General features: G+C 41.0%; 2 protein-coding genes across 2 annotated transcripts; both read right to left on the bottom strand.

The window, feature by feature from the left end:
* Positions 1 to 2430: 2430 nt before the first annotated feature.
* LOC125704862 (high affinity immunoglobulin epsilon receptor subunit gamma-like) lies at positions 2431 to 7164 on the bottom strand. The gene is made up of 6 exons (XM_048971004.1): positions 7044 to 7164; positions 6362 to 6480; positions 3847 to 3938; positions 3556 to 3594; positions 2911 to 2940; positions 2431 to 2813 (listed from the first exon to the last, which is right to left on the bottom strand). The coding sequence occupies exons 2-6, from the start codon at positions 6420 to 6422 to the stop codon at positions 2748 to 2750; spliced, it is 288 nt and encodes a 95-aa protein (XP_048826961.1). The 5' UTR covers positions 6423 to 6480; positions 7044 to 7164; the 3' UTR covers positions 2431 to 2747.
* A 2690-nt stretch (positions 7165 to 9854) lies between these two features.
* Positions 9855 to 15607, bottom strand: ndufs2 (NADH:ubiquinone oxidoreductase core subunit S2). Its single transcript, XM_048970929.1, has 14 exons — positions 15455 to 15607; positions 14944 to 15047; positions 14593 to 14783; positions 14340 to 14460; positions 13521 to 13633; positions 13123 to 13197; positions 12492 to 12569; positions 12316 to 12401; positions 11938 to 12057; positions 11710 to 11839; positions 11203 to 11298; positions 11019 to 11102; positions 10259 to 10316; positions 9855 to 10137 (listed from the first exon to the last, which is right to left on the bottom strand). The coding sequence occupies exons 1-14, from the start codon at positions 15556 to 15558 to the stop codon at positions 10100 to 10102; spliced, it is 1398 nt and encodes a 465-aa protein (XP_048826886.1). The 5' UTR covers positions 15559 to 15607; the 3' UTR covers positions 9855 to 10099.
* Positions 15608 to 15852: the final 245 nt, after the last annotated feature.

Below are 15852 nucleotides of genomic sequence, written 5' to 3'. Positions count from 1 at the left end.
TCTGGGTGGGACCCAAACGTACATTTGAAAAGCATTGCTTTTAGGATAAGATTGTTATTACAGATGGTAAATGCTGAAATAGACACACCAGACAATCCAAGTCACCGAATCTGACACGTTATATTTGGCCCAGCCCTGATCAGCAAACCTGTTTCACAAGTCAGATTCCTCTAGTTGAAAAAAAGTGTTATGCTGTATTAACTATTACCCGAAACTTATTGTGCTGCAGGCATGTCTCCCGCATTGTTTAAAAGTGTTATTATAATCAACATGATCTTTAATAATAACCAGCATAATTTAATAAACTTGGTGATCATGATTATCGAGAGGAATTTCTGTTACTAGACTGGATTTTTGAATGCTGTGCTACTTAAGTAAATATTTCTGCTCGTTGTTTCGCTGTAAAAATATACGTAACTATGAGAAGACGAAGTAAGTCCCTCTTTATATTGTAAAGTATATATTAGCACCTGTACACACGCCATAAACGTATGATGAAAACACACACGCACACACACATTTTCACTTAAATAATAAGAAAACAACAATGCGCCTGTATTAAACTGAAATAACCCCGTGGAACAGGGCGGGGTTTGATGTCCAGAGAAAGGGAAAATCGTCGATCTTTTTGTATAACTAAGTAAGTTTTTTGAGTGATGTTAAAGATTTTACCAACACAAAGTTGTTGTTTTTTTTTTTTATAACAATACATCTCAGTGAATTTGATAAATTTGCGCAACGAATAGGCGGAGTTTGAATGACGTAGGAGACGTGTGGGCGGAGCAGGGAAAGTGAATGGACTGTGCTGCTTTACAAGCAGTGTGTTTGTAATCCTTTTGTGGGTGTGCTCGGGGCCAGCGGTGTCATCCAGTCCTGAGACTAACAAGGCTGCACCACTGGTTAGCGAGTCAATGTAACCAGTGGTTTGTCGATCAGTGCAGGTGACACCAAAGTCTGGGAAGCTACGTAGGTCTGATTAGTCCTCCAAGCAGTTACGAGTTCATCTGTCATCTGTCCATCTGTCTAGTCATGGAGCATAACAACAGTCGTCGCAATTACAAATAATATGTGAGTCAGGTCGGAAAATATAAGAGGTGAGTCAGGTACGCTTCTCTCATCAGATTGAACATTTACTGTGCACTCAAGCATAACTTGGGATCTCAGTCAAGACAGTTTTTTAAGACACACACGCATACAGACAGGTAACGAACATGCGATTTTTCTCATCTGATAGTTATTAACTTTTGCATTAAATCTTTTAATCTTTTGGCAGATTGAAAAGTTATAGTAACGCGTGTGCCCCCTCTAGTGGTATATTCTGTCATATTTCTTAGTTTTTTTTTTGCACAGGACAGATGTCCGAATGACCCTGAAACCGTAAGTGGTTATAAGGCGGATTTATGGAGGTACGGAAATGCGCTGATGAGTGCTTGTCCTTATTCCAGGTGCAGAAATAGTTAAGATAGCTTGGTAGGTGTGTTTGGAATTTTTTGTGTGTCTAATTTTGGAATTAATACAAAACCTAAAAGGGAGGTTTCTTAATCTTATATGCATTTAATTAGATTATACTGCCAAATGAAAGTATTATATTACTTATTTTAGTAGCACTTTAATTGAGGCAGCTATGACCTCACCAGGACAATCGGTCTGAGGGTAAATGGATGAATGAACTGAAGGAAATTTTAAATCAGACTGAATAATCACCCCAACAACCAACCTCTTACTTAGTACAGGGTCACAGGGTGCAGGTAACCCATCCCTGCCAGCACAGGACACAAGCCTGTGGACTCGGTGGGTGTGACTGGTTTCATTACTTGGCAGTAACAGGCCATTTTACTGTCAGTCAAAGTGTACGGTTGTTACTTTGTTTTAAGGTGGTTGTTTTGTAGAGCTGGAATCATGACCACTTATTAATGCGAGTAGGGGCAGAATTGCACCCCCAGAGGCATATCACAACTGCTGTACCTGTTAGCACTCCATGAACAGGCTGACTTTAAAACCACACACGTGTAATGAGAAGATCTAAGGAAACCATTGGCTGTACACACACTGGCTCTTTTTACTCTTCCCGTGATGAGGGGGGCAGTAGTGAGTGAGGAGATGTGTAAATGCTGCTCTCTCCTTTTCCAGCGATAAGAGCTCTGGTGCCTCTAACGCCGGACGACTGACGGCTACACCTTCCTGCCCTTCACATTCTGCTGCACCCTCAAATGCTGTCATTTAGAATCATCTGGTATCGCCCTACAGCAAAATGTCGATGCAAAGAAATAGTTTCTCACATTACTATCCACACAATCAGGCCCTCTTTGTGGTTACATGAAACGGAAGCAGATTGGACCTTGTGGCTTGAAGGAGGGGCCAGTTGCCACGGTGACAAAAATCGAAAATGTAAAAATAAGCTATGCAAAAAAAAAAAACACTCAGACCATGTACAATAAGTTTACTTTAATTAAAAATAGTTCAAAAGCATTCATTATTGCATTTATAATAAAACAGATTTGAAGGCGTCTGCAACATCACAAGCAGCACACATGTTTTTTACACAGTAACACATTTTTCTCACACTGCAAGCAGTTACACTGCAAGTGGTCACACTGCAAGCAGACACAGTACATTACACCAAATGCAGGCCATCTCAGCAGAGGTACATGTACAGAAACGGAGCTAGCTGGGTTATACAGATACGGGCTCACTCTGTGACGTCTGTTTCTCTAGAGAGGAGTACGTCTTGACCCTGTCGCTTCTATTCACACCATTCCTTTCTTATTCATTTCGATGGTCTCGTATGTGTCCTCATTCTGATGTGTAAGTCCCTGAAGGAAAGGGAGGCCATTTTTAATTATTTTATTGCTCTCGGTTTAATTATAATAATCATAATGATCTAGTAAAGGTAAATAATAATGATCTTACGGTGTAAATGCCTTCGCCTTCTGCGTTTTTCTGGTAATTAAAGGAAAAGGAAATTAATTAGATAAATGCGCTAGCTTAATTTAACTTCTCTCCCTCCTCATATAAAAAAAAAAAATCCATTCCCTTAAACAAATATACATACCCATCCATGAATAAATTAACAAACTCTGTTAGGTACACCTAACTAGTACCAAGTAGGACCCCCTTGCCCCCAGAAATGGCTCAAAGGCATATGAGTTTGGCATTCAGAAAAGCCTGTCTGCACACAATTGTTCTGAGCTGTGTGTTTCACACTTGTGGCTTTCCTGTTCTTGTACCCATTTACCTCTGGCCTTTCTCAATGTTTCAACCACAGAAGAGCCATTGTCAGCTTACCATACAATTATTTATATATTCTAGACCAAGTAGCGCATAAAAAATCCCTCTGGAGAAGGGATGGCAAGAGGCAACAGACTGAGAGAGCTGAGGAAAGATGACCATTAAAATCCTCAGTTATGGAAGGACAAACCAAAAGAACCACAACGTTTTTTTGTAAGGTAAATTATACTCAAATTAAATATTAGAAGACAGAATAAGGGACAATGTATCATTTTAAGTTTAAGGGCAAATACACCATATGCTATATAAAAACAGATATTTAGCAACCTGTGAACGTCCTCCATTCTCCGATGATGCTTTTTTTATCTGTGGGAGACACAAAAACAGGTCACTTAAATATATAAATAGTAGTATATTAAAAATGTAGACATATGAGTACCAGACTGTATAGGTTTTTCTTGCAGTAGAGAATAAAGGCAGGTTTAAGGAGTCTTAAGTCTGCTAGCACTAACTCTAGGTTTAAATGATATCACTTATAACCCTCATCCTTCCCACTGTAAGTCGGCCCATGATGACCTCATTCCAAAAGCATTTTGTTAGCATTTTCCATGGCTGTACCTTTAATCTCCAGTACAAGATGGTCAGGGTGACGCCATAGACAAATAGGATCCCATCCAGCACGTAGCAGATTTCTGTGGTTTTCAGGGCATCTTTTCATAGGAAACAGGCAACAAGTATAAGACAGGAGAATGATTCCCAAACTGTGTCTCACAGATGCCAAACATGAAAATGAAAAGCAGTGGGTGTCCAAAGAAGCACGAAATATGCAGAAAATTTACAGCTGAATTGTGATTGTCATTCTCCCTTACAAAACAATGACAATAAATAATAACCATGTTACCGCATTTTCTATGTAAATATTCCATTCTGTTTAAGAGCAAGAAATGATTACCACGATACCCTAAATGGCAGTTATCAGGCAAGACAGAGTGGACTAAACAAGAGATTCTCAACCAGTGGGTCGTTTCCCAAATTTTGGGTCAGGGCAAGTTTTGGAAGAGGCACGAGGCAGAGTTGGAAATCTGATCCACGGTCAGATTTCCCAGCCTCAATCCTAGAATTAACCCATATAAACGGGGTCTAGGGTTTGCATCTGCTTAACACAAAACTAGCGAACACTCAACCAATCCAAGAAGCCAAACCGCAAGTGCTTAGTTTAAAATTCACTGGCATATCCAATCAGATTTGTGCGATGGGCATTGATTGGCGTAAACTGCAGAGTGCACTGCACGCTTGATCATGGCGTTAATGCGCCGTTAATTCAAATCTATACTTCAGATAGGGTCGTCGTTGACCCGGCATGGTAAAAATGTGTCACGGAGCAAAAAAGGTTGAGAACCACTGGTCTAAACTCAATATTCTTCTTCGTTAGACATTCAACAACCATCCAATGTATTGCCTGGATTCCATAACTGATAGCGCAGTGGAAGAGCCTGGTCATCATGCTAGGTCATCAATTTTAAAAGTTGCACTTCCTGAAATAACTGTGATCCCCTCCCCCCGCCACACACACACACACACACACACACACACACCAGACGCTGTTCCCCGCAAATGTGCAGATATCTCACTTGCCTAAATTCACATTAAAGAGATTATCTGTCAAATACGGATACTGTATTTAACCACAATAGATTGCAAAGATAAACACATGACGTAGATACGAAGTGCTACATATTTAAATTCAGATTCCATATGTAGCCTAAAGGGTTATACGCGGAATTTATTCCTTGTTTTTACGTGCAATTTTCCATCTTTGTTACAAATGTGTGGTATGACATCGTTCCCACCACATAATTTCATAAAATACTGAAAAATACGAGACATCTGAAGAACACATTCCCGCGCTTGGGAGATGGATGGATGGATGGGTGGATGAAGAGTGCATCCTCTTTTTCATCTAATTTGAAATATAATTGCACGTCTTTTCTACCCATTTCTGCAGTTACAACAGGATGGGTCAGATGTCGTCAGTCCCAGTGTGCACTGTGCACATATAAATTTAAACGCTGTTCTGCGGATAGACGTGCGTTTTATGCATAGAGGAAATGAGCTTAAAATAGGCCTAAACCAAAGAGTTCCTCATCCTTTCTCAAAAGGGTCGAATCGTACCCAAGAAAACGAGCCTTTTGGCCGTTATGGAATAGGAAATCTTAGTTTGTTTTCAGGTTTTCAAATAATTTAAGCGAAATACAGCAATTAAGTGTCGGAAATACTACAGAGTAGGCAAAAACAAAATTAAGTATCTTAAGCACTTAAGAAAATTAATTAGGTTAAGAATAAACTTAAGATGCAAAAATATAAGACCACGCCTGATCAAGCTGTTTATGGTTTGCCCTGAATTAGCCTAAATTAGTAGCATACCTCCTTTGTAACCTACATGTCTACATTTCCTAAAATAATCCCGTTAGGTATTCCAGGTTGTGTTAACGTGCGGAAGCTCTAAAACAGGCCATATTCAATCGAATCAGTCATTTTCCTTACTAAATAAACAGTTATTACTACACGTCACAAAGAAATTCGATATCTAGAGAAACTGTTGCAATTTAAAATGACATTTTAACTTGTTTATATAATATTCCTGTAAAACAAGTATTAGAATAGTGGCACATGAAAGAAATTTGAGTATTTCAAGTTAAAGGTTTTTTTTCTTCTTCTAAGTTTCAAGTTTTATTGTCTAATGTGTTTTCAACACAGTGAAATTTGTATGATACAGTTACAGGGTAGGAGACAGAACAAACTGCCGGGCAAAACAAGACAAAACGGTACGGAACAAATACAATGGTCTAATATGCATTTTAAATAACAACCCTGCTGTTCTATAGCTATAATCTGTTTGAAAACTGATAAACGGATAATGTCAATAGTTATATCTGTTAAAAACAGATTATCAGACTTAAAAATAATAAAAATTAATAATAGATCAGAATGATAATTTATCATCATTATTATTGTTTTGTTTATTATTATTATTATTATTATTATTATTATTATTAGTGTTATAATTTCAACATTTGAATTGACTTTTGATAACTGATTCCAGCTAAAACAGAGGTATGCAAAAGTTACAAACCGGAGCTGTCGAGGTTTATCCACAATAGAAAGATGACGGTAAAAGAGAAGGTATTTTTCATCTTCAGTCTTGCAACAGTGTGTGCTGAGCCTCAGAATGGACCTTTCTGTCGCCGAGGACTTCAGGCAACGACACAAAGCAGTAGCAGGAAGTTGAGAGAAGAATCAGAGAAAGAACCGCTTATTTATCGACAAGTAAGTCTAGCTTTATATACAAGGAATTTACTTTAGGCGCAAAACAATATAGGACAATCAAGACAATATAAAAAATAATGTACATAAAGTAAAACAATCTAAGGACAATTATATCCTTTTTAGCCCCTTGACCACTCCCCTAAAACAGTCAAGTTTAATAATAAAGTAGTAATTATACACGTTTATAAAGTAACCTAATTTATGTTATGAATTTCGTTGTCTGCTGTTACAATTAAGTTGGATATTAGTAGCGGAAATTATTTAAATTTGACCAATTAAGAAGCAGGTGTTTATACGTGGGGAATTCGCAACAAAACCCGTCGCTTCAAAGAACTAAACTTCCGACTTTTCTGCCATCACTTTGACCACCAATCTTGTCGTCACGTCGCTATAAATAGGATTATTGATGCGTTACACAGGAGTGAACGCCACCGTCATTCTAGCCAATCGCGCTGCTGCTGCCCTGTCTGCCGTCTCCGCAGGCGCACCTTAAGCCTGGCCGCAGTGCCGGACCGTCTTCTCCTATCGCCAGTGTATACTGTACTTAGATGGCGGGCCTGAATTAGTGCTGTAGAGCAAAGCTGTTCTCGCAAGTCACGTTTGCGAAATGTGGTATGGGTGTCGCAAGAGTAAATAAGAATCTTGCTAAAACTAACCGTGCACTATGTACTTACAGTACACCAGGCAGGTTTATAATCATTAACATAAATTTTTCCATAAAGGGAAACAAAATAAGATAAATGGAAATTAAATTAAAACTACAAGTAAACTTCAGACACAAATTGAAGTTAAATAAAAACAGATTTCAAACACTTCCTGTTGCTGTTTTTAAATGCTGTTTGACTAAAGTGATGATTTTACGTATGCTGGGCGCTTCGCGGAAGGGGCATACAAGCCTCACATCACCAAGCGCAATGTCAACCATCGGGTGGAGTAAAGCACGCCGTCCCTGGGCTCTGGAGCAGTGGAAACGTGTTCTGAGGAGTGACGAATCACGCTTCTCTGTCTGGCCGTCTGATGGACGGGTCTGAGTTTGGCGGATGCCAGGAGAAAGTTACCTCCCTGACTGCATTGTGCTAGCTGTGAAGTCCAAAGTTTTGTGGAAAGCCTTCCCAGAAGAGTGGCAGCTGTTATGGCTATAAAGGGAGACGCAGCTCCATACCGATGCCTATGAATTTAGAATGGGATGTGATAAAAGGTCCTGTGGCTGTAACGGCCAGGCGTCCCGATACTGATGTCCATATAGTGTAGTCGATGGCACAACATCATGACATTTTTTAATAGCCGGCGAAGTCCTACAGCTTTCCGTCTATCTTTAGAAAGAAAGTTACGCAAGTTACTTAACAACGTAATATATTTGCATCTTTAAAATAAGAAGCCTAAGCTACACTATTGGCCAAAAGTGTGGAAACACTAAGCATTTTTGGCATTATGCTTTAAAAATTACTAGATGAATATTGGCAGTAATGTTTATAAACAATTAAAGAATGCTTACAAATACCATACACTGGATGATTAAGCAACTGGACTAACTGGAATAAAGTTCTGCAATCTGGGTAACCCTTACTGATTGGCTAGGAAGAGGGATTGACTTGGGAAAGATGTGCGGCAGGTTAGGGTGATAAAGGAAAGGCATGGGAATGCACTGAAAAGGAAGGAGAGAGCATGTTGAGCAGATGGAAAAGACATACTGTAAGGGGCTGAGGAATGAAGAGAATGTTATATGAGGTGGAGCTGGTGAATCAGGAAGTGCAGAAGGTTAGCAAGGAGGAAGTAAGGACAGCTACGATGAAGATGAAGAATGTTGTTGGGCTGTTGGTCCAGATAATATACCTTTGGAAGCATGGAGGTGCTTAGGGCAGATGGCAGTGGGGTTTTTAAACCAGATTGTTTAATGAAATTTTGGGAAGCGAGGGAATGCCTGAGGAGTGGAGAAGAAGTGTACTGGTACCGATTTTCAAGAATAAGGGTGATGTGCACAGCTGTAGTAACTACAAAGGGGCGAAGGTGATCAGTCACGGCATGAAGTTATGGGAAAGGGTAGTGGAAGATAGGTTAAGGAGAGGTGACGGTTAGCAAGCAGCAGTATGGTTTCATGCCAGGAAAAAGCACTGCAGATGCAATGTTTGCTCTGAGGATACTGGTGGAGAAGTATAGAGGAGGTCAGAAGCAGCTGCGTTGTGTCTGTGGACCTAGAGAAAGCATATGACAGAGTGCCTAGAAAGGAGTTGTGGTCTATGAGGAAGTCGGGAGTGACAGGAAAATGTGAGTGGTACAGGACATGTATAGTATGAGGAAAGTGTGACAGTGGTGAGGTCTGTGGTAGGAGTGGCTGATGTGTTCAACGTGGAGGTGGGATTACATCATGGGTCAGCTCTGAGCCCTTTCTTGGGGATGGACAGGTTGATAGACGAGATCAGGCAGGAGTCCCCATGGGCTATGATGTCTGCAGATGACACTGTGATCTGTAGTGGAGTAGGGAGCAGGTGGAGGAGACCATGGAGAGATATGATCTAGAGAGGAGAGCAATGAAGGTCAGTCGGACTAAGATAGAACACATGAGCGTGAATGAGAAGGAGGAGAGTGAGGACACAAGGAGTAGAGTTGGTGAAGGAGTTTAAATACTTGCGGTCAAAAGTTCAGAGTAACAGGGAGCATGGAGGAGAGGTGAAGAAGAGGGTGCAGCCATAGTGGAGTAGGTGGAGAAGAGTAGGAAGGTCAGGTTTACAAGATGGTAGTGAGACCAGCCATGTTTTATGGGCTGGAGACAGTGGCACTGAGGAAAAGACAGGAGGCAGAGCTGCAGGTGGCAGCTTTAAAGAAGTTTAGATCCGTGAGGAAATGACATAAATCACAAATGAATTAATATATTTACATAAATATGAATTAAAGTAAAGAAATCATATAAGGCAGCTGGCTCTCAGGATGGACACATCTACACACCTGGTAAGCAGCATAAGGGTCTTATCCAATAATCTGGATTAGAAGCATAACCCTCAGATACCGAAGAGCGTAATGCATCATGAGAACAGAGGGTACCACCCAAAGCCTTCAATAATGCTGCTGCTCATTTTATAAGTGTAATACAGCAGAAATTCCACTTCAGTTGTAAACTTTACCATATGACAAATCAAATGACTCATGATTGCATATTGATATCAAATATTTAAGTATCAAATATTTAAACTTCATCAAGATTTGTGCTTCCTGTTCTATATACCACATAATTTAGCACTGCAAGTTAATCAGTGAACATATCCTCCATCTTCAGGAAAAATAAAGATAAAAAACAAAGGCAATTTTGTGCAATATATTTATTCACTTTTATACATAACGAAGCGTCTGTTTCACCCCCACTGCAAATGTGCATGAACGACACAGACGGTAAGAACTCAACGGGAACAAGCTACACGTAGCTTTAAGAGCTGTTTTATTTTTTTTGTTTGTTTTAAAACTTTAGGGGGGGGGGAGTTTGGTTGTCAGGAAACTGCCAAAACACTCCAGACAGGCAGAGCTACACATCCACCAGTGCTGAGCAGCTGCATTACCGGTCCACTTCCCCAAACACGATGTCCTGGGTACCTGGAACGAAAACGACAGTACACTGGATTTTCTAGCCTCTAAGTACTTGGCACTGGATTATTAGCTTGGCCACACAAACGATACAGTGAGGGGTCAGTGAAGGGGTAACACAGGCCCTTACCGATGATGGCCACTACGTCAGCCAGCATGTGCCCAGTCGCCATTTTGTCCAAACCAGCCTGAAAATGAGCAGAGCATTAAATCAGACAATGGCTGCAGGCAGTTCTTATACGACTCCCTCTCCACCCTCAAGAAACACATCCAGACCCATTTGTTCCATGAATTCATCTTTACATTCCCCCGAATGCCTCTTGCAATTCTAATCCATGAATAGTCCTACTTGGTTGTTTTGTCAGGAACTATTGTATAGTTCTTGCATGTCTGCACAGCCGTCATGTTGCTCGTGCCCTAAAACTGCTTGCATTTGTATCTGGGCATTTACTGGAAGCTCAGCCTAGCTGCACTTGCCTAGTTGACTCTCTATAGGTTTGCAATTTGCCTCACTTGTACATCACTGTGGACAAAAGCACCCGGCAAACATATAAATGTCACATGGAGAGGACACCAAAATGACCACCTTAGCAGGATATCTGCTGTATTGCGGAAAGTGGGGTAGAAGTTTAGTACCAGTCGACATACTGGATTTGTATCTAGCGGAAGGTTTTAAATTCATGTGACATTTCCCTTGTCTGGAGAAGACCCAGCTAACCACGCAAACCACTACTTATTCTCACTGTATTTAAGGGGAAACTGGTTATTAACAGGTGTGCAGGACAGCCGCAAAGCAATGCTACAGTCATCACTATTCAAAGCAGAAAGAACTCAAGTAGGCTTCTACTAAGGGTGTCCAAGGAATCCATCTGATCAGTGCGACAGGTTACCAGGTGAGCGAATCCGGGAGCCTTGATTTTACAGCGATACGGCCGGCTGGATCCGTCCGACACCAGATACACGCCGAACTCGCCCTGTGATGAAACATACTAGTTTAGCAAGTCGCAACACTAAATATTATCCTGACACGGAGATACAGGTGCAGTTCTACGTTTGGCAGATAGGGGGCATCACCTTGGGAGCTTCCACAGCAGTGTATGTAGCGCCTGGGGGCACCTGGAACCCTTCAGTGTACAGCTTGAAGTGGTGGATGAGGGACTCCATGGACATCTGAAGGTGCCCACAGAAAGCAAACAAAGCTAACTTACCACCGCAGGACGCAGTACCAGAACGAACACCATTCTTCAACACTAAACATTTGCATACCAAATTCAATTATAACCTTGGTAACCAGGTTGTTCTTACACAAGACTGGACTCAACACTTTTACAAACTTACAAATAATATAATAAAAATAAAAAATATTAAATAAAACAAATAAAATGATATCAATCCTTTAATGTCCGAGTGCAATAAAAAAAAAAAAGTTATTGAAAGAAATTAGTATCACTTTTTGGCAATCAATTTTTCTACTATAAAAAAAAATCATAACAAATGAGCATGAAGACAGACAAGTTCACAGCGCCAGAGAAACACCTCCCCAAGACCACAGCAAGAGGTATGGAAGCTGCCACCCCTCACCTTCATCTCAGACCTCTTCGGAGGAGACACCTTGGCATCATCCACCTTGATTTCACCCTCTGGCATCTTATTGAGGGACTGCAGCATGATCCTGAGAGACTGTCGCATCTCCTCCACCCGGCACAGGTACCTAAGGGCAATGGGACACGCGGAGAAAAGAAAATATGGTAGAAGCAACAGATAGTATTTAAGAACAGTTAAAACTGGCGTGAAGGCACAGAATCTCACCTGTCATAACAGTCTCCATTGGTACCAATGGGAACGTCAAACTCCACCTGATCGTACACGTCGTAGGGCTGCACTTTCCTCAAATCCCATTTGATTCCAGAACCCCTCAGCATGACCCCGCTAACAGAGGCAGTGAAAGAGGCACAAAGTGTTTATGATCATGTACTGAGAAACAAGCATGTCTATGACCAAGCCAGAAAAACACCTTTGAATCTAACTTCACCGTTACTTCAATAGAAATAGAATACTAATATTTATATTATAGCAGAGAATAACTTAACATTGAAATGCACTGGCAGTCAGGCATGTCTGTATAAATACAGATTTACTTTATGGTGTAAACTATGCATAATGCTGGACATTTAAGGCAGCATATACCTAAAGCCATAGTTGAGGGCATCTTCTGCGCTCACCACACCAATGTTCACCGTGCGGTTCTTCCAAATGCGGTTATTTGTCAGCATCTAAGTCACATAACCAAGGGATCAGTCATGAATCAACCGCCGTACTAACACTGCGTGCCACTGAGGAGATTAATCTCAGCTGGGCCTCACCTCTTCCACCTCATCAATCCGGAGCGAGAAGTTCTTGCACCATTCATATATGTCATCCATCAGTCCCAAGGGCAAGTCCTACGGAACACAAATCACCTTCGTCACCATTATCATCATCAAAGTAACATTTCTCCTCTTCCGCTTCATCTTCATCTTTGAATGCACCTATACTTACAACACTGAGTGCTAGTAGTGTGACGATGCATTGTGAAGAATCGAATATTAAGCATCGATTCACTTGCACCGACCTGTAACGTCAGAATCGATTTTTTGGGAGCATATCTGACATAATTTGGCCAATCAGCAGAGCCACATTACGTAGGTTTGTGAACGCAACACGGATCCATGTTATTACTGGAAAGTTCTATGTGAAGTTTGGAAACATTAGTGGGAGGATCCTAAAAGGTCACCATCTGTACGATTCGCATGAAAAGTAGATTGTGGCTGTCTTCTAGATTATGTCACGATATAAAGTCATCAGATCTCCCACCCACAGTTTGAATTTAGGTTATCAAAATAATTGATTCATTGAATCACATTGTGATAGAAATGACAAAATTTCTGAAGCTTCAAATCATCCCCTAGAACCATATGTGAAGTGGTGTTTTAGGTTGGCATGTTTTCTGGTCACCTGATGGACTCCCCCAGGTCTGACATAAGCAGCATGCATCCTGGCACCGGACACCCGCTCATAGAACTCAAACATCTGCAAGAAAGAGAAATACAGTCACTGCATGTCATAATACCCACACAAAGGCACATGAAAACACACACACACACCTGCCTCTGAAACTCCTACCACTGCTCATCATAACTACAAGATGGGACAGCACAAACACTGAAAACAAAGACACTTAATGACAGCAATACATCCACAAGGATACAACAGTCACATACACCAAACTCAAGCAGCAAGACAATCTCAAGAGACACATCTGGTCTTCATACTTCTTATCCTGATTTATGCTACAGATCTACCATTCAGCTCTCTCTCCATACTCTCCCCATAATCTGCCCACAGTCTCTCACCTTCTCCCTTTCTTCAAACATCCAGAAAAATGGGGTCATCGCCCCAATGTCAAGGGCGTGACAAGTGATAGCCATAATGTGATTGAGTATACGAGTCAACTCCCCAAACAACACTACGGGGGAAGAGAATAAAAAAAAAATTATATATGTATGCATCTCAAATATCATTTATCAGAAATCCAGAATACCAAAGATGAGAAGACCACAATCTGGAATTATCCAAAATGCCAATCTACACCAGGAATAACAATGTAAGAAACACTTTCCAATAAGACAAAACCAAAATTAAACCCATTATGTTTAAAATATACCAGAAACTGAAACTTTTGGGATTTCAAGTTCTTCAAACGTGTGAAACGTACACATGCCATCAGTTTGACTTATTACTGTATGCCACACGCTTTGCCTCTAATGTTTATGTATGTTATATGCACTTGAAAGCTCTTGAGCCTGTTTCACAAAGCAGGTTCTCTTGCTTAGTTGGACACCTTGTTGGATTTAAAGTAATCCCAGCTAAATGTTATTGAACAAAGATTGAGTGCATCTAGCACAGACTACCATAAATCCAACAAGTTACCTGGCTAAGGAATAAAACCCGCTTTGTGAAAAAGGTCCCTTAACTATTAAAGACTCAAACGATTATATTCTTAATATTAACAATTTCTGGAAGCCCTATTGTCATACTTTCTGCCAAGAGCATAACTAATCATATTAGGCTCCCTGTACACACACGGTTCTTACTAGACAAGCACAGGAGCATCTCAAAAGTATAATGACAGTTCTGCAATGGTAGTAGGTACACTACTCTAGGAGACTCACCCCTGATCCACTGTGCTCGAAGAGGGGCCTGAATGTTCAGCAGTTTCTCCACAGCCAGTGAGTAAGCTTGCTCATTGCACATCATTGACACGTAGTCAAGCCTGTCAAAGTAGGGCAGGGCCTAGCGGGGAACAGCACAGTGAATCTCAGAAAGATACAGACCACGGTGCATGTCAGCAACAAACCTTCACACATGCTGTCACTGGTGCGAAAAACCTCCAGTAGGTCAGACGCCATCATTACGAAAACCCACCTGCAGGTAGGTCTTGTACTCAATGAGCTTCTCTGTCCCACGGTGAAGCAGCCCCACATGGGGGTCGCACTTCTTCACAGACTCGCCGCTGAGCTCCAACACCAGCCGAAGCACGCCGTGGGCCGCAGGATGTTGGGGACCAAAGTTTATGGTGAGGTTGGAGACCTCCTTCTCCATGGGAGGATCCTTATCTGAGGATTAAATTATGAGAGTATAACAGAGATCCTCAGTGACTGAAAGTGAAAGAAACATACATGAAATTCATCTTTCTGAGATTAGTATTTATATAAGTAATAACGTCTTGCTAACTTTACCTGTCAAAAAACAATTATTTACAAAGTCGGAGCGTACCATTCCAGGGCGGAGGGACCCATTTCTCCGTTATTGCACTGGGGTACATGACGGCTCCTGCGTACTGCTCGGTCCACTCCACATCTGGCTGCCATTGCTTCTTCCTAAGTAAAGCGACAATTTGCCTGATGTTGGTATAGTTAATAAACAGGCAATATGCCTTTTTTCATATAATGTATTATTATCACCAGCCGGATTGACAAATATCTGATCCATGAACGACGAACCGAACAGCCAACGAACAGCTCATCAAAACAGAGCTTGATGACGTTTTAATAGCCATAAATGCTAATTCATTCGCATTTTCTAATAACATAACACATAAGCCTCTTCACGTAAACAGACATGAAAACAATTTATGTAAATATATTACAGCCAAATATAGGTTTTCATCTTACATATAATAGACATGTAGTACAAAGCCTGCAAATGCTTTTCACACATTGAGCAGGGAGACTTACAAATATAAACACGTGAACAGAACAAAAATATTCGTATGCTTCTATCTTACCTATTTTGCAGCACATTACAACCTGGGTTTATAAAATTATTGCTTAAGATAAAACTTGAAGGACGTCCTAATCTGGTGAGCGACCTCAACATCGTCGCCGCCATATTGGCTGCGGAGCGGAACCTCAGGCGGACCGACTGCGCATGCGCACGTATATGAGCAATCCCAGGTTGTCGTCTTCCGGTCTGGCCCTCGTGCGCCGTTAGTTGCCCTTCCGTATGTGGGGCTTGTGCTTTGCGGTATATAGTCAGACTCGGCTGGCGTAGGTCAGGTTTTACGTTTTGTTTGTGTTTTACACAAATGTACACTGTACGCGTGTGTAGCTCAATGCTTTTAGAGGTCAGATATACAATTAGTATAATGCTTTTGAAGCACATCGATTTTCAAGATTAACGTAA

Source organism: Brienomyrus brachyistius, chromosome 12 (genome assembly GCF_023856365.1).
Source record: "Brienomyrus brachyistius isolate T26 chromosome 12, BBRACH_0.4, whole genome shotgun sequence".
NCBI classification, from domain to species: Eukaryota; Metazoa; Chordata; class Actinopteri; order Osteoglossiformes; family Mormyridae; genus Brienomyrus; species Brienomyrus brachyistius.
The sequence above is the reverse complement of the archived record's forward strand: the minus strand, read 5'-3'. Positions and strand labels throughout refer to the sequence as shown.

Coding starts and splice junctions, on each gene's coding strand:
- LOC125704862 (XM_048971004.1), bottom strand. CDS start 6,422: ATGAAAAATACCTTCTCTTTTACCGTCATCTTTCTATTGTGGATAAAC. Junction 3,939..6,361: donor GATAAACCTCGACAGCTCCG/GTTTGTAACTTT, acceptor TCCTATGAAAAG/ATGCCCTGAAAACCACAGAA. Junction 2,941..3,555: donor AGAATGGAGGACGTTCACAG/GTTGCTAAATAT, acceptor TTTAATTACCAG/AAAAACGCAGAAGGCGAAGG.
- ndufs2 (XM_048970929.1), bottom strand. CDS start 15,558: ATGGCGGCGACGATGTTGAGGTCGCTCACCAGATTAGGACGTCCTTCA. Junction 14,784..14,943: donor GGTCCCTCCGCCCTGGAATG/GTACGCTCCGAC, acceptor TTTAATCCTCAG/ATAAGGATCCTCCCATGGAG. Junction 11,103..11,202: donor CTGCTGTGGAAGCTCCCAAG/GTGATGCCCCCT, acceptor GTTTCATCACAG/GGCGAGTTCGGCGTGTATCT.